The sequence below is a fragment of the Delphinapterus leucas genome, chromosome 15, assembly GCF_059928025.1.
Source record: "Delphinapterus leucas isolate spDelLeu-1000000601 "Yukka" chromosome 15, BTC_Dleu_Yukka2, whole genome shotgun sequence".
Lineage (NCBI taxonomy): Eukaryota > Metazoa > Chordata > Mammalia > Artiodactyla > Monodontidae > Delphinapterus > Delphinapterus leucas.
This window is the reverse complement of record NC_143143.1, coordinates 8,275,015-8,301,773: the sequence shown is the minus strand read 5'-3', so window position 1 is coordinate 8,301,773 and position 26,759 is coordinate 8,275,015. Positions and strand designations below refer to the sequence as shown.

General features: G+C 44.8%; 1 protein-coding gene and 1 non-coding gene across 3 annotated transcripts in view; both read right to left on the bottom strand.

The window, feature by feature from the left end:
• The window catches only part of PRKRIP1 (PRKR interacting protein 1), a 34,537-nt gene extending 26,100 nt beyond the window's left edge, over positions 1 to 8,437 (bottom strand). The window contains exons 1-5 of one of the 2 annotated variants that reach the window (XM_089895749.1): positions 8,247 to 8,437; positions 7,543 to 7,621; positions 6,640 to 6,740; positions 3,083 to 3,168; positions 1,654 to 1,721 (exon numbers count right to left, since the gene is read on the bottom strand). In XM_089895749.1, coding sequence (XP_089751875.1) covers positions 1,654 to 1,721; positions 3,083 to 3,168; positions 6,640 to 6,740; positions 7,543 to 7,621; positions 8,247 to 8,372 — 460 coding nt within the window. In that variant the 5' untranslated portion in view covers positions 8,373 to 8,437. The remainder of the gene's footprint in view (positions 1 to 1,653; positions 1,722 to 3,082; positions 3,169 to 6,639; positions 6,741 to 7,542; positions 7,622 to 8,246) is intronic. The other variant, XM_022588004.2, reaches the window with a different exon arrangement.
• An 18,215-nt stretch (positions 8,438 to 26,652) lies between these two features.
• LOC115803791 (U6 spliceosomal RNA) lies at positions 26,653 to 26,759 on the bottom strand. The gene has a single exon (XR_004024585.1). It is a non-coding gene; the product is annotated as a U6 spliceosomal RNA (small nuclear RNA).

Genomic DNA, 26,759 nt, shown 5'->3' with positions numbered 1-26,759 from the left:
GAATATAAGCTGTACAGAGTTAGTTCAGGAAAGTCACCAAACACATAAACAGCAACAAAGACAACAAGCAGCAAAAACAACAAACCCTGGGCAGGGAGGGTCAAATTACCAACAGCCAAGGAGCCCTTTCTATTTCCCAATATAATGGGGTCCAAGCCACAGTACCTCCTTCAACAGAACATGAGACTGGTGGGGTGCCCAATCCTCCTGCCCTTGGACCAAGTACTTCCACATTCCTGTGTGTGGGGTGGGGGAAGGGCAGGGAACGTGATGAGGTGGCTTATTTGACGGATGATGTCCTAGCAATCACATTTTGGCACTGTAAAATAATTTCTTCTCGGAAATGGTAGGGAACAGGCTAAAACCATACCATATATAGTGTGTCACACAGTACATTTACAACTCATAAGCAAACTGGTCCTGGAAGGGGCCAATCATATTTCCGTATGTCAGTGCAGGTCTGATTTTATCTTAAGGCCAAAAATCACAATTAGGAACCATGTCTAGTCAATCAGGGAACAGCCACCAATTCAGAGATGTGGTGACCAGTTGTCATTGTTCCGTCTCTTAGCATCCTTGGTCCTTTCCATCTGGGACCTCTCTCTCCCTGGTTTGCAGCCCAGGGTTCCCAAAGGAGTGGCTGGCACCACTGGCCTTGTGATGGGTTCGGAAGTGGGCAGGACTGGCAGCACTGTGGGATGCTGACACATTACTCACCCCCTATTCCTCCTTCTAACAAATCTCAATTCTGTCTAGGGTGACAATGTACCCAGCATCCAGTGATGGATCACGATACGTTAAAGATAGTCATGACAATTCTGTCTTCTTTTCATCTAGCCTGATGACAGCAAGGGATGGCAAAGTGACCTAGTACTGACCAATGACATACAAGGTAATACGTGATGGGGGATATTTTGCTCTTCAGTTTAAAGAAAAAAACCCACAACAGACAAGTACCACTTCTTTCCCCTCTTCTTCCTGCTTTAAACGTAAGTATGATGCCAGGAGCTGCAGCAGCCATCTCATGCCCACAGGATAAAGGCCAAAAGAACCGCAGGGGTACTGGGCCTGACACTGCTGAGCTACTCAACCACACTGGGCTGCCACCTACCACCAGATTTGTTATGTGAGAAAAATAATTCCTCTTTGCTTAACTACTGCTAGTTTTCTATTTCTTGTAGCCAAAAGCATTCTTAACTGATTTGCCAAGTGACTCAATAAGAGCCAAAGAGACACAAAAACTATTTTGCTAGGGACACCCCCTCAGTCTTTCCTACTAGGCAAGAAGGAGCCAGGGTGTGGCCCGGAGCAGCTACTGGTACCTCACCACCACAAGGAGGAAACGAGCCTCCCTGAGGACAGGGAGCCAGGGGACAGAAGGAGACAGTGAATGCCAACATCAGAGCTCCTTTACCAGCCAGGCCCAAGAGGAGGTCTGTCCTGGACTAAACATGAGGCAGTATCTTTCTTTTTTGCTTAAACCAGCTTGGCTTCCTGACACTTGCAATTAAATGAGTTGAAACTAATAGAAACAAGCCTTCATTTCTTCAGAGGCCAGCCAACCTACTCCAAACTCTAAATCTCATTCTTGACAGGTCAACCACTGTGATCAGCACTAAGAAAGGTCACGAAAGAAAAGTGGGTACCACTCACCTTCTTTCTGTTTCTTCTGTTCAAGTTTCATCTTCTTTGCCAATAATTTCTTCTCTTTTAACTTCTGGCTGCAAATGCAAAATAATTAATTCCTTAACTACCTATTTTATATTTTAGAAAATAAACATCTACTTACAGAACCTTTAGCAACTTAGTAATTACACGAATACTATGATAAAATGAAAGAAATACTTCCTCATGACTCTGCTACTCCAACACCATCAACATTATCAACCTGTTTCCTTCACGAATCAAGATCAGATTCTATGGTGTCCTGAGGTGATCAGCGCAATCCAGAAATACTGGAGATACTTTCTCATTCAGAGATATTTAGGGACTGTTTTTTTTTTTTTCTTTTTTGCGGTACGCGGGCCTCTCACTGTTGTGGCCTCTCACTGTTGCGGCCTCTCCCGTTGCGGAGCACAAGCTCCGGACGCGCAGGCTCAGCGGCCATGGCTCACGGGCCCAGCTGCTCCGCAGCATGTGGGATCTTCCCGGACCGGGGCACGAACCCGTGTCCCGTACATCGGCAGGCGGACTCTCAACCACTGTGCCACCAGGGAAGCCCTAGGGACTGTTTTTAGAATCCTGCTCAGCTCTCTAAAAGTTGAAGGAGCATTTATTAAAACAACACATACACATGCACGGGTGCAGTCTGTATACTCATGTAGTCACTTAGGGAGGTCACAGACCCTCCTTTAAGGGAGAAGCTAATCGGGAAGTTTGCTCATAGCAACTTATTAAACCTGATGTTGAAATACCGACATGGGGCTTCCCTGGTGGCGCAAGTGGTTGGGAGTCCGCCTGCCGATACAGTGGGCACGGGTTCGTGCCCCGGTCCAGGAGGATCCCGCATGCCGCGGAGCGGCTGGGCCCGTGAGCCATGGCCACTGAGCCTGCGCGTCCGGAGCCTGTGCTCTGCAATGGGAGAGGCCACTGCAGTGAGAGGTCTGCGTAACGCAAAAAAATAAAAAAAAAAAATTAAAAAAAATACGGACATGAAGGAGACACAGAAATCCACGTGCTCACCACCAAAGTGTTGACCAGCAAGCTTTGGAGAATCTGTAGCAAGCTGGGGGCAGGGGCAGGGGGCAGTAAGTGACTTGATCTCTCCCCAGGTACTAGAAGAAAAGCCATTCCTCTACGGGGGTGCTCCACTGTGGGTTTTTTTTTTTTTTTTGCTGCACTGCACAGCATATGGGATCTTAGCTCCCCGACCAGGGATCAAACCCACGCCCCCTGCATTGGAAGCATGGAGTCTTAACCACTGGACCGCCAGGGAAGTCCCCACTGTGGATCTTTACACCCAAGACCTATACGGGCCATACAGGTAAACTTTTGACTACAAGAAGGACTCGTTCACCAACTATTTACTTTTACATTTCCCGCCCTAAGTCTCAGTAGTTATGGGATGCCACAAAGCCCTCACCGCTTTTTCCGACGCTTTGCAGTCTGCTCCTCCGCAGCAATTTTATTCTTTTCCAGTCTTTTCTGAAATTCTGCATCCAATTTTTGCTGCAAAAAACCACATCAGTTAGACAAATTCTGGCCTGCCTGGGTATGAAAGCTCTAGAAGTCTCACCACTGGGGATGCTACAGGTACATCCAGGTCTCCAGGGCCACTTAAAGAAGTTGCCTCACAGGTGAGGCAGGAAATCAATATATGGATCTCTGATGGTGAAATAACTCAGTTCATTAAGATACCGTTCGTGCACAAGTAAATGTAAGAGAGAGAAAGTATGAGAGGGAGCACGCTGAGGATTCCCTGAAGGCAGAGGCAGCACTACTGGCTCTGTTTCGCCAGGGCCTTGGAAAACGTGATACTGTGACTTGTAATATATATACATATTTGGTCTTCATCTACTGTTTTTGGCACATTAAAACTCTTACAAATTTCCTATATGAGAGCCACAGGGGGATCTTTTATTATAATATTTAGTTTTGTTCCCGGTTCCTGAAATAACTCCAGAAATAAAGATGAAATGGGTATCTTTTGTTATTCATAACCAGCCCCTTTCAAGCACAGGAGTTTATGAGTGACTTTGGGAAAGCACCTAAGGAACGGGGCTGGTTGCCAAGGGAACTTTCTGCTCCACCTCCTTGACCTCCAGGGAGGGGAGAGGGGCTGAGGGTTGAACTAATCACCAACAGTCAGCAATTTAATCATGTCCACATAATGAAGCCTTCAAAAACCCCAAAAGGCTGCGTTTGGATAGCTCCTGGGTTGGTGAACACTGGAGATGCTGGGAGAAGGAACGGAAGCTCTGCATCCCTTCTTCCACGCAGCTTTTCTGAGTTATATCCTTTTATACGACACCGGAAAACTAGTAAGCTGTTTTCCTGACTTCTGTGAGCCCCTCTAAGCCAATTACTTGAAACTGTGGAGGGGATCATGGGAAACCTGTGATTTATAGCCAGTGGGTCAGAAGCACAGGTGACAACGGGGACTTGTGGCTGGCCTCTGAAGTTGGGCGTGGGGCTCAGTCTTGCAGGACTGAGTCTTAACCTTCGAGATATGGCGCTATCTCCACGTAGACAGGGTCACAATTGAGTTGAATTGTAGGATACTCACCTGGTGTCACAGAACTGCTTGGTGTGGGGAAAATCCCCACACATCCGGTGCCCAGAAGTGTCAGAAATGCAGTAGAGTACTGACAGTAAGGAGACACACAGGAGTGTTGCTCCTTCAGAGACAGTGATGGGGGCTCACTGGGTGGAGTGGCCAGAGGGCTGCGGCCATGGAATTTTCAAGTCCTAACTCGCTACGGTTATCAAATGACCGATTCTAAGGCGGAATAACATGCATTGCCATCACCTGCTACTAAACACACCTACACGTGTACATACATATATGTGAGTACGTACATACATACAAATAAATATATATATCCATCCCTTGTGTTATTTCTTCCTAGCAGCTCCCTGTTTCTAAGCCTCAGCTTCCTCATCTATAAAATGGGGGAAACAATAATTTCTCTTTCCCTGAGCGTTTAGGAAGACTAAAACTGCAATAACCTACAGGAAAGATCTTGTAAACTAAAGACATCTACTGATAAAAAACAAGTGCCATCCCTATTTCTTCCAGTTACAGCCATAAAGGCTGATGGAGCAAAAAAGGAGCCAGCAGAGGAGAAAGAGGTGGCTTCAACACCTCTGCTAGTCTGCACTGCCAGGCTCTGTGGATCTGCTCAGACGGATGCAGAAACTCTCTCTGAGAGCAGAATTATGAAATTAAAAAGAAGGGTCTCCTTCCAAGAAAGGAATTAGCTTTAATTAGAGTTCAGCTAGAAAGCAATGACTTCAAACTAAAAGCACCTGATCTGTTTAGAAGCTGAGCTGGAAATGTCTGAAGCGCGACCAAGACAGAGCCCCCTGCTGGCTGCTGACCCCGGCAAGGGCTCAAGCAGGAGTCAGATGTGCTCTGTCAGTGGTGACAACCTATCAGTCGCTGTGGAAGGTAAGGATTCTCTTGCATCTCTTTTTTTCTTCTAACCTCAGAGCCTCTCTTTCACCACGTGAAATAAAACCTTTGCATTTGTGTGGTTTCAAGGTTTGTGAAACATTTTTCTGTATTTTCTCTGGGTCGTTAATCAATACATAAAAGCTTCAGACTAACTGATGGCATTTGAGACAACCGTCTGCTCTATTTCCTCCCCTCTAAAGTAGTTTAAAAATAAAAAAGTGCTTCTGTTAGTTTCTACATACAGAGTTCTGTTTATTCCTAACAGCGCAAATCCTTCAGTGATCTGGTATAGCTGTGTGACAAGTCACCTGAAACTCCTCACTGGAATTGAGAAGTAGCTGGAGAAGAACCACCGACACCTGGGGGCCGAGTAAGGGCTGCAGGACAAGCAAATACCAGGTGAAAACCACCATGGCAATGATCCCTTCTGTTCAAAAATCATACAGGTATTTTTCAAACTCAATTTTGGCCATTCAAATAAATTTTTAAGGGACCACTCACCACCACTGCAATCAAAACACTTAAAATATCTTTGAAAAAACGTGGTGAGACATATGTAAAATCTCTATATATGATCACTGATACAAAAAGATTAGAAAAAGAAGACAAATTTTTAGAGGGGATGACTAAACCCTATGACATCCATTCTCATTCAAGTTAAGTTACAGATTCAATTTAAATCTAGTAAAAAAATCAAACAAAACTTTTGGAGTGGATAAAATAACTCCAAAACTCAATTCCAGAAAGAAGACAAGTAAAATGTCCAAAAGAATATTTCTTAAGAGCAATAGGAGAGAGGTCTCTGGCCTTTCCCATCAAGCAATGGAGAGCTTAACAGTTCTTACAGTACAATTTCAAAAGCAATTCTCAATTCTTTAAAAAATTTTTTTTAATTTTAATTTTTATCTTTATTTATTTATTTTTGCCATACCGCATGGCTTGCAAGATCTCAGTTCCCTGACCAGGGACTGAACCCGGGCCAAGCAGTGAAAGCACCGATTCCTAACCACTAGACCAGCAGGAAGCTGCCAGCAATTCTCCATTCTTAATCAATTATTATTTGACACCTGTCATGAAGAAATGCCAGTCTCAAAGCTAGAAAACTCAAAGAGGCAAAAACACACCACTACTAGCGCCAAACACACAGCTAACTGGAATTACAGGATTACAGGCATTCAGCCAAAAACAGAAACTATAAAGAAATAATAACTCAAGTGGTGTGAGATCCTGCTTCTATTCCATGGCAAATGGCCTGGACGGGAAAGGGGACTCTTCTGGGCTCTCCACCACCTGGAAGACTCCCTCCCCTCATTCATTTCCTAGTGTGAGCATCCTGCCATGCTGGATCTGACCTAGAAGTACCCTGGACTCTACCTGACATCTGTTTCTCCTGCTGACTTTACAAGGCAGCCCTCACACAAGCCACAACCAGGTGTATCTACTCTTCTACAAGTGTTTTCTTCTAAGGTTTAAGTGCACACTGCCTAAACCCAAGGGTTCAGCCAGCGTCCTGGCTCACTAACCTTCTCAGCCATGGCATCCATGTAGTCCTGTCGCTGGTACTCTCTCCGGCGCAGATGCCTGTACACATGGAACTCTCCACTGCCAGCCCCAGCGCTTGAACCTAAAGCCAGGACAGTCCAGAGCTTTTGATGATATCCAGTTACCAACATAGGCTACTCTTAATCACAGGGGACCAAAGAAAGGTACTAGAAGTGATGGAAGGGACCAAGCCTGCCCTATTCCCCATTGCACCCCAGAAGCTACCACACTGGCTGGTATATTGTAAATATCTGTTGTGTGAATGTTGAATGTGAAGTCACCAAAAATTCCACTCTAGTGCAATATTAGGAGGACAAGCAGACTATCGTTCAGAGACCAGAAACCTAAAAGAGAGCCTGTGACCTTTCCCTCCCCCACCAGATGATTTCACATTTGACATGCTTTTCTACTTAGTTGAAAAGATGTCTATGATATATGAAGTGAAAAAAAGTAGGTTATCAAATAGTATGTGTAGAACAACCATATTTTTGTAAACATTTTTTCTTAAGCATGAGTGGTTTTGACTATTAAGAGGTTTGGAGGACTACATCAAAATGTTACAAATAGAACGATAGATAACAGGTGGTTCTAATTTTTTTACACCTGTTATTTATTCTCTTTATAGTTAGTTAACTTACAACCCAACAAAATAAAAACTGTTTCCATTTTGAAAGAACAAGGTATTAAAAACAATGCAGAAGAAAGTGCTCTAATGCCAAACCACAAGCAACAATACCCCTTCATTGTAAGAGCAAAATACTGGATAAGTGAACTTTTTTTTCTTCCTATCAGGGGTGTAATTAACAAATGCTAACTGCAGAGTTTTTAATACCTACACTTTAAAAACTGTATTTAAACACACACCCACATCCAAAAGACATTACCCATTACATCTCGGACAAATTCTGGGGGAGGTCGAGGTGCCCATTCACTCATTTTTTCTGGAATTGGAACTGCTTTGTCCTGCAACATTTAAACACGAAAGCATTTGTATGTATAAACCGGCTGACAAAGTGACATCTTGTTCAACCAAAAAACTTTAACTGAAGTAGTGAAGTAAGGCTGCTTTGTTTCCTGGACCCAAAGCTGAGTTTGTTTTCTTCCCTCTGCCTTTACTTCATCCTGTATACTCTGGGTCCTATCAGAGCCCACAGCCTTGCCAGGGCTACTCAACTTTTCAGGGCAGAACTCAGAAACGCGACCCATCGTTTATGGCTGGAAACCTCCAACCCCAGGTGTCTTGGCCAATGCCTCTCTAACAATTAGTGCTGTTTAGAAGAAGAAAAGCCCTTGTGCTAACCCATGGATTATATCTTTCCAGTCTAAGGCTTCTGTTCACAAAGTTAAAGGGTTTTAGAGCACGAGAAGCCGCTTCGCAGCGCCCTCATCCAGGCTTGGCTCTAACATGAGAGCAGAAAATAGCTCACTATCTCCGGGGCCGCCTACTCCTTCCTAAGGTCTGACCCTGGGGTTCGGGTACTGAGTTCCAGAGTTCGGAAGCGCGGAAAGAGGGCCCGCTAGCGCCCACAGACGCCAGAAAGGAAGGGGGTAGGACTCGGAAGGGCCGTCAGCCCGCGCCTCGTCTCACCGGGTTCTTCATTAGCCGTTCCAGCTTGAGCTTCTGCTCCTCCGCCGCATTCTTGGGGATGACGAGCGCCTGCGGCTCTTTCTTGGGCCTAGGCGGTCGCACGGATGAGGCGGCCGGGCTCGCCATGAGAGCTCTGCAGCTGTCCTGGCGAGCGGCTGCGCGCGTGTGTATGACGACAGAGCCGCGCGCCAGCGACGCAAGCGCAGTCTCTTAGCTGGGCGGGGCTGGAGCGGAGTTGCCAGCCGGAAGCAGGATGTTGAATATTCATGAGCTTGAAGCCCCGGTGGGTTATTTTGATTAAAGCTGCTTGATTTCTTTTCATGTTTCTGAGCAAATCAGCGCAGCGAATGTCCCTGGGGGAGAGGTTGGCCCTGCGTGCCGGAGGGTCCGGCCCCAGGCGACCTCTCCGACCCCAGGCGACCTCTCCAGCCCTCGACCCCGACCTCTTAGCATCCCCCACCCCCGCCCCCGGGCCTTTGTCCTGGTGGTTCCTTGGATCTGGTCCACTCCCCTTGCCATTTCTGACAACGTGTTTAAGACGGCACAGACGTCACTGCGAGCTCCCTTAGGACTGGGGCCGAATCTCTTTTGTCCACCTCGAATTACTCTGCACCTGGCTCCCAGCAAATATACCTCGGTCGAGTGAATGGGCCTTTCTTATGAGAAAGAGAACAGTTGCTCCTCGCATCTGGGAACTAGCCTGGCACTCACAGCTAGGCCTTGGTATTCTCCTGTTGGACATAAAACAATTTCCCAGAACACCACGGTAGTGCAAGGCCATTCCGAGACCATGATGGAGCAAGGCATAAACAAGACTGCTCTGTAATCATGTTCAAAGCCAGATGAAAACAAGAATATTGTTGGAACCAGAAAAAGACCAACCGTTTCCCCATTCTGACTAAGTAACTGCTGCTTCCTTACAGCATTAGCCTTTCACTTTAAAGATTTAAGACTTCCAGTCGTAGAATTGTCCCCTCTTCCTGACATCTATTCCAGAGTAAAAGCCCACTTACTTGAACCCTCCCCCAAATCACCTAACGCGGGCCCAAATTCTATAAAAAGCCTTCCCCCCCCCGATTTATTTATTTACTTATTTATTTTTGGCTGTGTTGGGTATTCGTTGATGCACATGGGCTTTCTCTAGTTGTGGCGAGCGGGTGCTACTCTTTGTTGTGGTGTGCAGGCTTCTTATTGCAGTGGCTTCTCGTTGCGGAGCACGGGCTCTAGGCACGTGGGCTCAGTAGTTGCGGCTCTCGGGCCCTAGCGTGTAGGCTCAGTAGTTGTGGCACACGGGCTTAGGTGCTCTGTGGCATGTGGGATCTTCCTGCACCAGGGCTCGAACCCGTGTCCTCTGCATTGGCAAGTCCCTATAATAAGCCTTTTTAAACACTTTTTTTTTTTTGGCCACGCAGTGGGGCTTGCAGGATCTTCGTTCCCTGACCAGGGATCAAACCTGGACCCTAGGCAGTGAAAGCTCCGAGACCCAACCACTGGACTGCCAGGGAATCCCCTAAACACCCTCTTACTGAGGTACATGCTGTTTTCCTTCTCAAAAGAGGCAATAAACCCAATTCGTTCAACTACAGGTGTGTTCCTGGTGGTTTTCATAATTGCTTTTCTTGTTTATCATTTGTCAGCCCCTAGAGAGTGGGAGTTCTGTCCTGTTCATTGCTGCATTTCCAGTTATCTGGGGCAAGGCCTGGCCCACAGCAAGACACTCATGTTGCTGGATGAACATGGGATCTTGGGAGCCAGGCACCTCAGATACTACTGCTGCTGTTGCCTGCTCAGCCCGCCCAGCCTAGGACATCTCTCCCACTGAGTCCCCAGAGGATGGACAGGTGGACAAGTGGTGGTTGCTTGGAGGGTGCTCTATTAATGCCCTAAGGCCATTCCTGGCCACTTGATAGTGGATGGTTTTCCAGGGGCCAAGGTTGCTGAATTAGGGGAAGTCCTTGAGTGACCCACGTCTATCACTGGAACCCAGGGAGGGCTTGGTCTGGGTTGGATCATGCACACATGACCCTACATCACAAACCCCAGGCACCTCACTTTTCCCCAAACACACCACAAGACAAAAACTAGGAGTGCCTTTTCCTCCCTGGAGAACTCCCATACACCCTCCTTTGCCTGGCTTAAATGCTACTTCCTCCATGAAGCCTTCTCTGATTGCCCCCACCCAGCCTCCTCCTCCAGGCAGTCAGTTGCTCCCGTCTTGGTGCTCCCCCTGCTCTGAGTCCCAGTGGCTGGCATGTGGTAGTTACAGGGTGTCTTCACCATCTGCCTACCCACATGTCTGGGAGAGGGTTGTGCCAGAATCCCAGCGTCTAATTCTGGCTTAAAGTGGTGCTTCCAGAATGTTTGCAGAACAGAGGATTGAGGGAGGGAGGAAGGAAGAGTCTGAAAAAATAAAGAATGAGTGAATGTGCAAATGAGATAACTTAGTGATGGATGCATGAGTGAATGAGGAAGTCAGTGCCTATGAGAAAGAATGAATGAACACTCAACAAAGAAATGGATACTCCATGAATGAAAGAGCACACAATACAGTGGATGAGCAGACAGTTACAGAGCTAGCAGGGCAACCATCTCGATGATACCCCCAGCTCAGGGTCTGGCCCAGAGCTGGTACTTGGCAGACAGCTGCTGGATGGAAGTTAAATGAATGAATGAAATGAATGCGTGCACCAAGATGGGGGAGAGTCAAGGCATGTAGTTGTGAAGGAGCTGATAATAGCAACCTCAATGTCTAAGCCTAGTATAAGAGTGTTGACATGTTTGTCGTCCTGTTAAGGAACTGAGAGCCCCAGAGGGGTGAGTGACTGGCTCAGGGTCACCCAGACTCCAACCCAGCAGGCTGCGGCTGTGAGGGCCTGAGTGATCACATGACTCACGGATAGATGGACCAAGGCCCTCAAGCAGACCATGGTGGGGCCATCCAGGTGGCACCCTCCTAGGGCTGAAGCCAGATTTGAGGTCCTGCTCCCTGGGAGGAAAGGGTGCCTACCCACCCCCACTCCTCACTAACTGTCCCACAAGAGTGGACTCAGACTCTGAGTGACATCCTGTCCGCCACCAGAGGGCAGCAAAGCTCCACCCAGGCCCACGTGCCAGCAGCTGGTGCCCCTGAGGCACCAGAACTGGGCACTTAGGGAATGACGTCTACTGACCTGAAAGACACCAATGCTGTGGAGTCTGGCAGATCTGATGGCAAAGTTTGGCTCCACCTGCTCTGAAGCGTGGGCTGGGCAAGCAACCTAACCTCTCAAAGGCTGTTTCTTTATGTGCAGGCTGGGGACAAGCAAACCTACCCTTGACACTGGCCAGCGGATAAGATGATATGACAGATGTGCAGTGCCCAGCACAGCGCCTGACACTTAATAACAGGGTGATCACCTGTCCCAGTTTGGTTCCAAGACTGAGAGATTTCCCAGGATGCAGGACTTCCAGTGCTAAAATGGGGAGAGTCTCGGGCAAAGCAGCACAGTTGGTCACCCAGGGGTGGGAACTCCCACCTCAATCCTTTGAGTTGCGATTGATACTTAAAGAACTAAAACAGCAAAAATGTTCACAACTATTCCATAGTTTCAGCTTCTCACTGAATTAGTGAGTCAACGGGCTTTCCACAATGGTCTCTGTCAGTGACTAGAGAACAGTTCCACCAATGGAGATAAAAACAAAGAATACACCCACTTCAGAAAAGAGTTTGTCAGTTTCCTATAAAGATAAGTACCACACAACCCAGCAATCTCATTCCTAGAGAAATAAAGATATATGTCCACCAAGACCTGTATGTGAATACATACAGCAGCTTGATTCATAACTGCCCCAAAACTGGAGACAACCCAAGTGTCCATCAAACTGTGATGTATCCATTCAGTGACACACACCTCAGCAATAAAAAGGAAGGAACCGTTGGTACTTGCAGCAGCATGGATGGATTTCAAAAGCATTATGCTTAAGGACTTCCCTGGCAGTCCAGTGGTTAAAGCCTTCGCCTTCCAGGGCAGGGGGTGCGGGTTCAATCCCTGGTTGGGGAGCTGAGATCCCACATGCTTTGCGGCCAAAAAAACCAAAACATAAAACAGAAGCAATATTGTAACAAATTCAATAGAGACTTTAAAAATGGTCCACATTAAAAAAAAATCTTAAAAAAAAAAAAGCATTATGCTTAGTGAATAAAGCCTGATCCAAAAGGCTACAACCTGAATGATTCCATTACTTGATATTCTGGAAAGGCCAAAATGATAGAAAACAGATCAGCAGTCACCACAGGCCAAGGATACGGGAAGGGGATAGACTGTAAAGGGCCCGAAGGAACTTTCTGGGGTGATGAACATGTTGTGTATCTGGATTGTGGTGGTAGGTACACAAACACACACATCTGTCCAACTCATTGAACTCTATACTTAAAAAGGGTGAATTTAATTGTATGAAAATGATACCTCAATAAACTAGATTTAGTTTATGTGTAATGATGACACTTGAAAGGCATGGGGGCAATGGAAAGTGTAAGTATTGTGCTGTTGGCTGCTTTTTGTTAACTGCTTTACAAGACTTGAAAGGAGAACATGCATGTTCAGGTTAACCAACCATCAACTCAAGGCATGAAGGTCAGAAGGCATCCAGATTGGTAATCTGCACAGAGGCGGCGTTCATCACCGGGTAGACGAGATGGCTTGTTTAGTGGAGGTCATCCAGCCCTGTCCTAAGCCACTCCAGCGATTGTGCAATTAGTCCATGAACAGAGTAGCCACATGAAGGGTATGCACGGGCACAACAGATGGGCTCCCTCTCACCACAGCTGATATATTGCTGCTGCTGCTGAATGCCTGAGTTGAATGATCCTTCGTGCAGCATTATCCTTTAAGGAGCCCAGTCAACCTCCTGATGGCAAGTTTGTTACATTGACCACCTTTCGCCCTAGAGGCATTTGTCTTACTGTAATTTATTCTGTGCCATATAAGGGTTTGCCTCCCCTACCTGCAGTACCTCTGCCAGCACCATCATTCAAGGGCTTGCAGAATGTATTGGATTTGCCAGCAAGGGATCCGGCACAATATCTCTTTAGACCAGGGGATCATTTTATGGTAAAGGAGATGCAACATGGTGACGGGATTGTACACACAACAATACCCGAAAGCAGCTGACCTAATAGAACATAGAGTGGACTGTTATATTCTTAGATGAGGTGTGAGAGGTTGGAGGGATATCCACCAGGACGTGAAGTGTGCGTGGAACCTACAGCTGATACATGGCCCGGCATGCCCTATAGTTAGAATTCATGGATTAGGGAACCAAAAGGTGGAAGAAGTAAGTGGTTCCTTTCACTACCACCCCTGAAATCTGCTTGCGAACCTGTACTTCTCATTTTTTCAAACTTAGTCTCGGCTGGATGAGAAATTCCGATTCCTACTAAATATTTGGTGGTGAGAACACTGTAGGGTACATAGAAGTAGAAACAGAATGTTGGGGCTTCCCTGGTGGCACAGCGGTTACGAACTGCCTGCCAATGCAGGGGATACGGGTTCGAGCCCTGGTCCAGGAAGATCCCACATGCCACGGAGCAACTAAGCCTGTGCGACACAGCTACTGAGCCTGTGCTCTACAGCCCACAAGCCACAACTACTGAGCCTGCGTGCCACAACTACTGAAGCCCACATGCCTAGAGCCTGTGCTCCGCAACAAAGAGAAACCACCACAATGAGAAGCCTCTGCACTGCAATGAAGAGTAGCCCCTGCTAGCCGCAACTAGAGAAAGCCCACGTGCAGCAACGAAGACCCAATGCAGCCAAAAAGAAAGAAATAAATAAACTAGTTAAAAAAAAAAAGAAATAGAACGTTGTACACATGAAACTTATATAATGCTATAAACCAATGTTACCTCAATACAAAAGTAAATCTAAAAGAAAAAAGAAAAGAAATTCTGATTCCTGGGGGTCATGGAACACTGGGGGACACAGTAAGGGTTCCAGTGGATTTGAAGCTCTGATTACCACCTGTTCATTTGGGGATTTTTGGGCCAGGGAAATAGCAGCAAAGGAAGGGGTGGGAATAAATGACCTTAATTATCATGAGGAGCTAGGCGGCTACTGCATGATGGGGCTGTGGAGGAGTATGTCTAGAACTTGAGGGATTTATTAGGGACAATTTCTTTCTTTTTTTTGCACCCATGTTTCTTGAAGCTGCAGCAGAGTGGGAAGGGGCCACGACAGGGACCTGATAATTCTCCCTGCTGAATTTCCTTGTGGGGATACCTCTGTCTCACTGGTTGGCCCAGATCGTCCTGGAACCGGAATGTGACTCACTCCTCTTCAGCTCCTTGGCAGCCCCAGAATGATGAGTAGGGCCTGCGCCCTTGTCCTTAAGTGCCTCCCACCCAGCTTCAAGGAGCAGAGGCCACCAGCCATCAGCCATAAGGCTGAATCTGCTTCTCCCTCTTTCCCCTCCAATGGTTGAAATGTCACCCCCCCAGCTTTCAGCTGTCTCACAGCTATAAAGACCAGAAGATCTGGAGTATAGAAACTTTGTTTTAAATCTTGGATCTGCTATTTACTGATTATTTGACCCTGAGTGAGTCATCAATCTTTATAAGCCTTAATTCCTTATCTCTAAAATGGGAATAATCACACTCATTTCATGGCATAGTTGTAAGGGCCAATGAAGATGAAATTTGTGAACAGGACACAAGCTGGAATTCAGCTGATGGAGGCTGGAATATAATATTACCCTTGACAAGGAAAAGCCTGCCACCTGGGTCCAGCATCCTATTTCCAAGGACCTTCCAGAACTGGCTCCATCAGTGATTTCATCTTTTCCCAGTGTCCCCACTCTCCCCTTCAGCATATAAACATGCTCCATCTCCCCAGACCTACGTCCTCCTCTCTATACTCTCCTTCCCTCTACCATCAAACCGCTTTGCAAAAATTTTAATTATGAAGATAAAATATAGCCCTAAGAAGAGCAAATACAAAGTAATTCCCATGCACCCATCACCTAACTTCAACAACGATCAACATTTTCCGTTCTGCCCTTTCTCCCTTCCTGCTGGTAAAGCAAATTCCAGAGATCATATTATTTCATCTGTAAATGATTCCGGATGTATCCATAACAAATAAAAACCTTAAAAAATCCAGTATATTACTATCACACCTAAAAATATTAACAATAATTCCTTAGTATCAACTAATAGCCAATTTTTAAAATTTCCCAATTGTCTCAAAATATTTTCTTTTACAGTCAGATTATCATCTTTAGTTCCCGTGTCTTATCTTACCCATATCATTTCCCCTCCTTCTTTCTTTTTCATGACAATTATTTGTTGAAGAAACAGAATATTTTTTCCTATAGAATTTCTCACTTTGGGATTTGGACAAATGCTTTTTTTGGCATCCTTTCATATGTCCTTCTATCCCCTATTTTTTTTTTTTTTTTTTTTTTGCGGTACGCGGGCCTCTCACTGCTGTGGCCTCTCCTGTTGCAGAGCACAGGCTCCGGACGCGCAGGCTCAGCGGCCATGGCTTATGGGCCCAGACGCTCCGTGGCATGTGGGATCCTCCCGGACCAGGCACGAACCCATGTCCCCTGCATCGGCAGGCGGACTCTCAACCACTGTGCCACCAGGGAAGCCCCTATTATTATTTATTTTGGGGGTAAACTCATAATTAGAACTAGAGACTTGATTAAATTCAGGTTCAATTTTTGTGTGTTTGTGTGCTTCATAAGAGGTGCTGTGTTCTTTCCATCATCGGACCTCAGGATCCCCATTGTGACTGTTTGTCCTGCTTTTCGTCATGTTAGGATTGATTGGGGGTTAGACATTGGCAGTCTAATCTACCCATTAGAAAGCTCCAAAAATCTTACCTAATGGTTTTTGCAGCCTGTAATGGTTGTTCCTGGATCCGTTATTTCATTGCGTGCTACAAAATGTTGAACTTCTAATTTCAGTATTCCTTATGCATTTTTAAGCTGGTATTTTTCTCTAAAGAACTTTCCTCATTGCCCATTATCCTGTATAGAAGATGCTATTTTTTTCTTTTTTTTGGCTGCATTGGGTCTTCATTGCTGCGCGTGGGCTTTCTCTAGTTGCTGTGAGCAGGGGCTACTCTTCCTTGCGGCGCATGGTCTTCTCATTGCAGTGGTTTCTCTTGTTGCGGAGCATGGGCTCTAGGTGTGCGGGCTTCAGTAGTTGTGGCACGCGGGCTCAGTAGTTGTGGCTCTAGGGCTCTAGAGTGCAGGCTCAGTAGTTGTGGCACATAGGCTTAGTTGCTCTGCAGCATGTAGGATCTTCCTGGACTAGGGCTCAACCTGTGTCCCCAGCATTGGCAGGCGGATTCTTAACCATTGCGCCACCAGGGAAGTCCCTAGAAGATGCTATTGATGCCACAACCCACGTCTCTTTGGCTTCCCTTTGAGTTTACTATATACACGGACAGCTGCCCACCTCAAGTGCCCATGTCTTTTTCTTCTCTGGATAGAGCATCACAGTTGCTAAGAATCTCACCTGAGGTGGATCACTTATGTTGTAGCCTTAGATCTTGAAGGATATGAAGGAAATGGCAATTATATGAGTTGTGGAGTTGCCTGGTTTTTCTTTACTGCCCTATAATATTTGAAAAAAGAGAATAACAGACTCAGGGCAGCCAATGAAACCCAGCACCAAAAGGCTGCCTACATAGCAACACCTAGAGAGACTCTCATCTCCAGTATCTGGAGGAAAGTCTATGCTGAAAATCAGACCCTGCAGGAGAGGACAGAAAGAAGGCAACAAAGTAATATTTGAAGAGATAATGGGACTTCCCTGGTGGCGCAGTGGTTAAGAATCCACTTGCCAATGCAGGGGACACAGGTTTCAGCCCTGGTCCCGGAAGATCCCACATTGCATGGAGCAGCTAAGCCCATGAGCCACAACTACTGAGCCTGTGCTCTAGAGCCTGTGAGCCACAACTACTGAGCCCATGTGCTGCAACTACTGAAGCCTGCTCACCTAGAGCCCGTGCTCCACAACAGGAGAAGCCACTGCAATGAGAAGCCTGCGCACCGCAAAGAAGAGTAGCCCCCACTGGCTGCAACTAGAGAAAGCCCACATGCAGCAACAAAGACCCAACACAACCAAAGATAAAAATAAATTAATTAATTTAAAAAAAGAGATAATGGCTGAGAAATTTCTAAAATTAATGAAAGACATGAATCCACATATTCAAGAAGCTCAGTAAACCCTAAGCAGGATAAATACCAAAAAACCATACTTAGGCATCCCAGAGTCAAACTTCTGAAAGCCAAAGACATAAAGAGAAAATTCTAAAATAGCCAGAGGGACTTCCCTAGTGGTCCACTGGCTAAGACTCTGTGCTCCCAATGCCGGGGGCCCAGATTTGATCCCTGGTCAAGGAACTAGATCCCACATGCTGCAACTAAGACCCGGAGCAGCCTAATAAACAAATACTTAAAAATAAATAAATAAAATAAAATAGCCAGAGAAAAAAAGACACATTAAATTCAGGTGAACAATAACAACAATGGCTTACTCCTTAAGAGTAATTATAGAAATCAGAAGGAATGGAATGACATCTTTAAAGTGCTGAAAGGAGAAAACCCTGCTAACCTAGCCATCTATGCCCAGTGAAAACATTCTTCAAAAACTAAGGCAAGGGCTTCCCTGGTGGCGCAGTGGTTGAGAGTCCGCCTGCCGATGCAGGGGACGCAGGTTCGTGCCCCGGTCTGGGAAGATCCCACATGCCGTGGAGCGGCTGGGCCCGTGAGCCATGGCCACTGAGCCTGCGCGTCCGGAGCCTGTGCTCCGCAACGGGAGAGGCCACAACAGTGAGAGGCCCGCGTACCACAAAAAAAAAAACAAACAAAAAAAACTAAGGCAAAATTTTTTAGACAAACAAAAGCTGAGAGTCTTTGTTTCTAGCAGACCCACACTATGAGACCCCCAGCTAGCTTGGATCTTCAGGAAGGAAAGAAGAAACCTGGAATGGGTAAGTAAATGGAAAAAATTTTCAAGATATGGAAAATAGCATGACAGTTCCTCAAAAAATTAAACACAGAATTCCCATATGATCCAGCAATTCAACTTCTAGGTATATACTTAAAAGAACTGAAAGCAGGGACTTGGACAGATAAATTGAACCCCAATATTCATAGCAGGTATTATTCACAATAGCCAAAAGTTGGAAAGCATCTAAATGTCCAGCGACAGATGAATGGATAAACAAAGGTGGTATAAGAGCAGAAACTAACACACCATTGTAAAGCAATTATACCCCAATAAAGATGTTAAAAAAAAACAAAAAAAACAAAGGTGGTATATATATACAGTGGAATATATTCAGCCTTAAAAAGGAAGGAAAGTCTGACACACGCTACAACATGGATAAACCTTAAAGCCACTATGTAAATGAAATAAGGCAGACACAGAAGACAAATATTGCATGTTCCTATTATCTGAGGTACTTAGAGTAGTCAGATTCCTAGAGACAGAAAGTAGAATGGTGGCTGCTAGGAGCTGGGGGAGTGGGGAATGGGGAGTTAGTGTTTAATGGGTACAGAGTTTTAGTTTGGGAAGATAGAAAGTTTTGGAAATTGATGGTCATGTTGATTAAACAACAATGTCAATGTACTTAATGCCACTAAGCTGTACACTTTAAAATGGTTAAAATGGTATACCTTATGTTTTGTATATTTTCCCACAGTAAAAAAAATTGAAAAGACTACCAACTGTTTAGGGCAACAATGATTACAGTGTATACTGAGGTTTCTAACACATGTAGAAGTAAACTATATGACAACACAGAAAGCTGGGGAAAGGAAGTGTAAATGGAATTGTACTATCAAGTTCTTACATCTTTCCTGAAGTTGCAAAATACGATTTTAAGGTAGACTGTAATAAGGTAAAAGGCATATTATAATCTCCAGATTAACCATTTGAAAAAATTATAAAAAGGTATAACTAAAATGCCATAGAGGAGATAAAATAGAAGAAGAAAAATAATGCTTGATTCATCCAAAAGATTAAATAAAGGAAAGGAAGAACAAAAACCCAGATGGAACAAATGGAAAACAAGTAGTAAGATGATAGACATTAAATTTAGTGTTGTAAATAATGCAGTCTCCAAAAGACAGAGATTGCCCGACTGGATTAAAAAAAATCAACAACAAACCAATTGTATGCTTTTTACAAGTGACATGCTTCAACTATAAGGACACAGAGAGATTGAAAATATAAAGATACAAAAAGATATACTCGGGCTTCCCTGGCGGCGCAGTGGTTGAGAGTCCGCCTGCCGATGCAGGGGACACGGGTTCGTGCCCCGGTCCGGGAGGATCCCACATGTCGCGGAGCGGCTGCGCCCGTGAGCCATGGCCGCTGAGCCTGCGTGTCGGAGCCTGTGCTCCGCAACGGGAGAGGCCACAACAGTGAGAGGCCCGCGTACCGCAAAAAAAAAAAAAAGATATACTCTACGAAAAGCAACTATAAGAAAGCTGGGGTGATCCTATTAATAACAAAGTAGACTGTAAGACAGAATACTATCAGAGATAAAGAGGGACATTTCTTAATGATAAAAGGGTCAATTCAACAGAATGACATAACAAACCTAAATGTGTATAGTCTAATAACAGAGCGTCAAAGCATGGGGAGAAAAAAAACTGGCAGAACTAAAAGGAGAAACAGGCAAACCCACAATCATATTTGGACATTTTAACACTGCTCCCTTGGCAATTAGTTCAAAAAAAAGTAGACAAAAACATCAATGAGTATACAGAAGATTTGAACAGTACTCTCAATTAACTTGACCTAATTGACATTTATAGAACATTTCACCCACGAACAGCAGAACGCACATTCTTTTCAAGTGTACATGGAACAGCCACCAAGATAGACCAGGTACTTGGGTCATAAAACAAGTCTCACTATATTTCAAAAGAGTGAAATCATACCAAGCATATTTTCTGACCACAATGGAATTAAAGTAGAAATCAATAACAGAAGGATAAGTGGAAAAATCCCTAACTGTTTGGAAATTAAGTAAAGCACCTTCTGGTAGGCTACTACGTCTCTGGAAGAAATTGAGTCTGTCTGTGGGAATCATGGTCAATGCAACCAGAGTGGCTGTCATGAGCTGGATACTACTAGATCCACTACGTCATAAGGTTAGGTGGGCACAGCACAATCATTGTATGATGGAAATGGTACCTTTGGGATCTGATTCAAGCAGGTCCGAAGGACACAAGTAAACAAAATGAATAGGCAGCTCACTTCTCTCCTGACGCACTAAGCACCTCTTAGTGTTCACCTATGTGGGGAGGGGTGGGTAATACCAAGACCAGCTGACGGAGGACGAAAAGTCTGGGCCTAGTTCAAAGTAGGTTGTCTTGATACGCTGGTGTGAGCCAAAAATGGCCTGCTGCTACACTACCTGCCCCACTCAGGGGCATCCCAAGTGGAGAATGGAATAGAGATTCTCCCAGTGGGCAGAACTTTGAGCACTACAGCTGCCATCAACTCTGTGTTCAGGGAGAAGTGGTCAGAGGCCAGGCTATACACAGACTCTTGGGTAGTGATGGATAGCTTGGCTGGGAAAAAGATTTGTAGACGATGTAGGGGAGTGGATACAAAAATGTATGGTTTCGGGCTTCCCTCGTGGCGCGGTGGTTAAGAATCCGCCTGCCAATGCAGGAGACACGGGTTTGAGCCCTGGTCCAGAAAGATCCCACATGCCGCAGAAAGCCCATGTGCCACAGCTACTGAGCCTGCGCTCTAGAGCCCGTGAGCCACAACTACTGAGCCCATGTGCCACAACTACTGAAGCCCACGCGCCCTAGAGCCCGTGCTCTGCAACAAGAGAATGAGTAATCTCACTCATAATCTCACTGTAATCTCATTGCCACCGCAATGAGAAGCCTGTGCACTGCAACGAAGAGTAGCCCCCGCTCACTGCAACTAGAGAAGGCCTGCGTGCAGCAACGAAGACCCAATGCAGCCAAAAAAAAAAAAAAAGAAAAAAGTATGGTTTCTTGGGACTTCCCTGGTGGTCCAGTGGCTAAGGATCCATGCTCCCAATGCAGGGGGCCCGGGTTTGATCCCCAGTCAGGGAACTAGATCCCACATGCTGCGACTAAGAGTCCGCATGCCGCAACTAAAGGATCTCGCAGGCCGCAACAAAGATCAAAGATCCCAAGGGCTGCAACTAAGACCCGGTGCAGCCAAATAAATAAATAAATATTTTTTAAAAGTATGGTTTCTTATGTCTCATGCCAATGCCCATCAGAATACATCTAGTACAGAGAGCGCACCTAACAAACAGAATAGGATGACTTGTCTGGTAGACATCAGCCAGCTTCTGTCCTTGGCCACCCCAGCGCTTGCACAGCAGAATAGCCACGGTAGCAGAGATGTAGGCTATGCATGGATCCGATGGTGCAGGTTCCCTCTCACCAAGGCTGATCTAGATTCTGCAGCCACCGAGTGTTAAACTATCAGTAGCAGAGACCAACATTGAGCCTTTGATATGGTACCTTATCTTGAGGAGAACAGGCCACTATTTTTTTAAAATTTATTTTATTTTTGGCTGCGTTGGGTCTTTGTTGCTGCGCGCAGGCTTTCTCTAGTTGCAGTGAGCGGGGGCTACTCTTCGTTGCGGTGCGCGGGCTTCTCACTGCGGTGGCTTCTCTTGTTGTGGAGCACGGGCTCTAGGCCTGCAGGCTTCAGTAGTTGTGGCTTGCGGGCTCTAGAGCGCAGGCTCGGTAGTTGTGGCGCACGGGCTTAGTTGCTCCGCAGCATGTGGGATCTTCCTGGACCAGGGCTCGAACCCGTGTCCCCTGCACTGGCAGGTGGATTCTTAACCACTGCGCCACCAGGGAAGCCCCCAGGCCACTATTTGATGGCACCTGAGTTTGTCTACCTTAGAAGAGGTAGAAATTCATCTTTACTAGGACTGAAAATTATTCAGGATATTGGCTTGCCTTCCCTACCTACAGTACCTCTCCCAGCTTACAGGGTACCTCATTTAGGGAATTCACATAATATTGCCTTGGAAAAGGGGGAACATTTTATTTTACTTTATCTTCTTTTTTGTCTTCTTTGGATTCCCTGAATTTTTTTCAAGTTTAATGGAGATGTAATTGACATACATCACTGTTTAAGTTTAAGGTGTACAGCATAATGGTTTGAACTTACATATATTGTGAAATAATTACAGCAAAATTTAATTAGCATCCATCACCCCTTATGGATACAATAAAAAAAAAGTCCTCTTGTCCCTCTAAGTCACAGGACACAGCCCAATTCAGTGTGAGTTATGACTCAACCTCAAACTCACTAAGGGGTATGGAGCAAGGCTGGCAGATTTGGCTGGTAAAGAAACAAACCTTTTCAGATTCAGACAGTTTATCATTTACATCAGGAGCAAAAGCAAGGTCAGCCAAGGTAGCAGCTCCCTGGGACCCTTCTTCAACAGCATGACACCAAAACAAGAGAGGACAATGCAACACGAGGGGTGGGGCACCCTGATACTGAGGAGTCAGTTCTGTGTAGTTTGATAGCTGGCGGCTGTACCCTAAGACGGGGAACCTCATACCTCATTAGAACCCAGGAGGTAATGAGAAAATGTCTTCCTGGAAGATGGGGAGGCAGCTTCCTAAGTTCTCATACTCTGGGAGGGCCACAGGGCGTCCTGCCAAGCTTCAGGTCAGCTGTGGTTAAGTCTTGCCTACGTGGCCCATGTAGAGACGTGCATGGTCGCCAGGGCAACAGGGAGGAACCTTTTCCTTTTCAGAGTTAAGACTTCTCTTCCTTCCCCAGCTAAGGCTGGTGGCAGGAGAAAGCCTTCAGTCCAGGAAGGTGATCGTGGGTGGATTCTGCCCCCTCTCCCTGCTTACATCCTCACTGACTAGTTACTGTTTTGATCCTGGTAGGGGCAAAAAGAGAGGAGGTAAGGGGATGAGATGGTTCCTCCCTGGCTGGATGCCTCCGCATTTCCTTAGCCTGGCCAAAGCCTAGAGCGGACTCCGCTTGCGGGCACCTTCTTGTATCCTTCAGAGGACTAAATATTGGGTCTTTCTGAGGCACTTCCTGTGATGTGATCTAAATGCTTTCCCGGAGAAACTCCAGACGTGCAGACTCCTCTATCCTGAAGCCGCAGGCTCCTTTAGCTTTTTCAGACATGAGATGGAGAACAGGTCAGGTTTTCTCAACCTCAAGGGAGCAAGTGGAAAGCACCTCTCTCCTTGGGAGGAACTCAGCACAGCTGTAGCTCCCATCCTCCTTTTTCCTTCCCTCAACTCTTCCATGTGCTTGAAATAGGGGAGCGGATTCGGAAGACCCAGAGTCAGCCCATGACCATTTCCTTTGTAAATTCTGCATTTGATGATCTGCCTCTGGAATTTCACATCTATTGAAATGTTGAGCCTCAGTGGAAATTTTTAACATCACGTTACTGACCTCCAAAAATATTTGTCTCTTTTGAGTATCACGGACTCATGGTCTGTCACAAACTCAGCTTACTCCCATTGACCATAATTTTATTTTTGCTTTTGGCCAGTGGATATCCCTTGAAGCTGGCTCTTTGTTCTTTGTAGTGATGGATCCCCAGTTAGCCTTGAAAGCCTTCTTGCTTTCTGACAGCAAGACAAATTTAGGCCCAGTTCGAGGTTTTCTGCCTCAAACACGGAATCAGCTACTCTTTCCAAGGAGCCTTGGTCTTGTATATTCAAACATGGTATTAGAGACCAAAACTTGGGCCTTAGGAATGCAGACTTTATGGTGCCACAGGAGTACTGGGGGCAATGCAGGATGACAGAACAGAAAAATTATCTTTTATTTAAAAACAAAAATGATCATCAATTTATGTAAATATTTTAAAATTAATTACAATTTTACTAAGCCCTTTCTTATACTGATATCAAAGTCTTTTAATTTTCTCCTCTTTTCTGAGATAGAATATTTTCTCCTCTGACATATAACATCTTTTTACCAAATTTTATGTACTTTGCTTTAATATATTATACCAAATCATGTGTTTAAATAATAATGCTATTTAAGACTTCAGAAGGTTTTACTTTTCTAAAACAAAATTGGATCTTATCCAAGAGAATTACAAAAGAATACCCGTAATCTCTTAGCTGTTTTGCTATTTCATTTTTTAACAGCTTTATTGAGGTAAAATTGATACACAATAAACTGCATGTTTATAGTGTATAATTTGATAAGTTGTGACATATGTATACACTGTGAAACCATTAGCACATTCCAGATAATGAACATGGGCATTACCCGCAATAGTTTGTTTATACCCTTTTGTAATCTCTCCTTTTTGTTCCCCTCCCTTCACACCCCCCATCTCCAGGCAACCACTGGTCTGCTTTCTGTCATTATAGATGGCCTTTTCTAGAATTTTATAGAAATGAAGCCATAGAGTATGTACTCTCTTTTTGTCTGGCTACTTTTTTTTTAATTAATTAATTTTATTTTTGGCTGCGTTGGGTCTTCGTTGCTGTACACGGGCTTTCTTTAGTTGCAGAGAGCAGGGGTTACGCTTCCTTTCGGTGTGCGGGCTTCTCATTGTGGTGGCTTCTCTTGTTGCCGAGCATGGGCTCTAGGTGCGTGGGCTTCAGTAGTTGTGGTGTGCGGGCTCAGTAGTTGTGGCTCGTGGGCTCTAGAGTGAAGGCTCAGTAGTTGTGGCGCATGGGTTAGTTGCTCCGTGGCATGTGGGATCTTCCCGGACCAGGGCTTGAACCCGTGTCTCCTGCTTTGGCAGGAGGCTTCTTAACCACTGCGCCACCAGGGAAGTCCCTGGCTACTTCCATTTAGAATAATTATTATGAGATTCATCCAAGTTGTCATGTATATTAATTGTTCATTCCCTTTCATTGATGAATAGCATTCCACTGTATAGTCACAGCATAATTTATTCATCTACTCAACTATTGATATACCTTTGAGCTGTTTCCAGTTTTTGGTCACGACAAATAAAGCTGCTATGGACATTCGTGTGCAAGTCTTTCTATGGACAAACGCTTTCATTTGTTTTGGTTGACTACTTTGGAGTGGAATGGCTGGGTCGTATGGTACTTATATTTTTAACTTTTTAAGAAGCTACTGAACTGGTTTCCAAAGCATTTTAAACATTTTACATTCCCACCAGCTGATGAGAATTCCAGTTGTTCCAGTCCTCACCAACACTTAGTATGTCAGACTTTTTAATTTTAGACACTGCAATAGGTGCTTCAATTTGCATTTCGCTAATGACTAATGATGTTGAGCATCCTTTCATGTGCTTATTTGCCATCCATACATCTTGGATGAAGTGTCATTAAATGTTTGGTAGAATTCAGGAGTGAAACCATCTGGGTCTGGAGTCTTCTTTGTGGGGAGGTTTTAAACCACATTTTCAAACTCTTTAATAGACATTAGGACTACTGGTCTCTGTTATCTAATTTTTCTCGAATGAGCTTTGGTAGTTTGCATCTTTCAAGGAATTTGTCCATTTCATTTAAGCTGTCGAATTTATTGGCATAAAGCTGTTCATAATATTCCTTTATTATCCTTTAATTATCTGTAGAGCCTATAATAATGTCACCTCTCTCATTCCTGATGATGTTAATCTACTGTCTTTTTGCTTGCATTATTTCCAGTGAGAAAACTGCTGTCATCCTAATACGTAGTGTGTCTTTTTTCTCTGACTGCTTTTAAGATTTTCTCTTTATCACTGACTTTAAGCAATTTGAGTATGATATGTCTTGATATAATTTTCTTCATGTTTCTCGCACTTAGGATTTGTTGAGTTTCTTGGATCTGTAGGTTTCCAGTTTGCATCACTTTTTGAAAAATTTTAGCCATTATTTCTTCATTTTGGGGGGTCCTCTTATCTCTTTCCTCTTCCCTCCTTTGGGGACTCCAATTACATGCATCAATATATTTAGCTGCTTGAAGTTGTCCCACATTTCACTGATGCTCTGGTCATTTTAAAACAGCTTATCTTACTTAATTTTATTTATTTTTATTGTGAATACATATTTCTCATAAAGGTTGCCACTTTAAGCCATTTAAAAAATTGTATATGATACCATTCTTTATAGATTGGAAAAAGTAACCCTTTTTGTGAGTACATGATGAAAATTAATAAACTGTTCTCCTTATTAGGGCAAAATGAAAGCAATACATTGTTGCTATTGTGAGGTTAAAACATTTAAACTTTTTAAACAGTGGAGCAGCATCCCCTTCTAGATATAAGATCAATGTCTGATTATTGCTTTCTCTTTTTTTGATGTTAGCAGTTGTTGAAGCTTAATGCCTAGGTTCATTTATCTACTGGGAGTTGCAAAATAATATTCAAGTTATATCCCTTTTTCTTATTTATTAGCTGGAATAGATTTATAAAGAGATGCTTCCTCTCACCCACTAAAAAATACGGAACGCTTCACAAATTTGCATGTCATCCTTGCGCAGGGGCCACGCTACTCTTCTCTATATCGTTATAATTTTAGTGTATGTGCTGCCGAAGCGAGCAC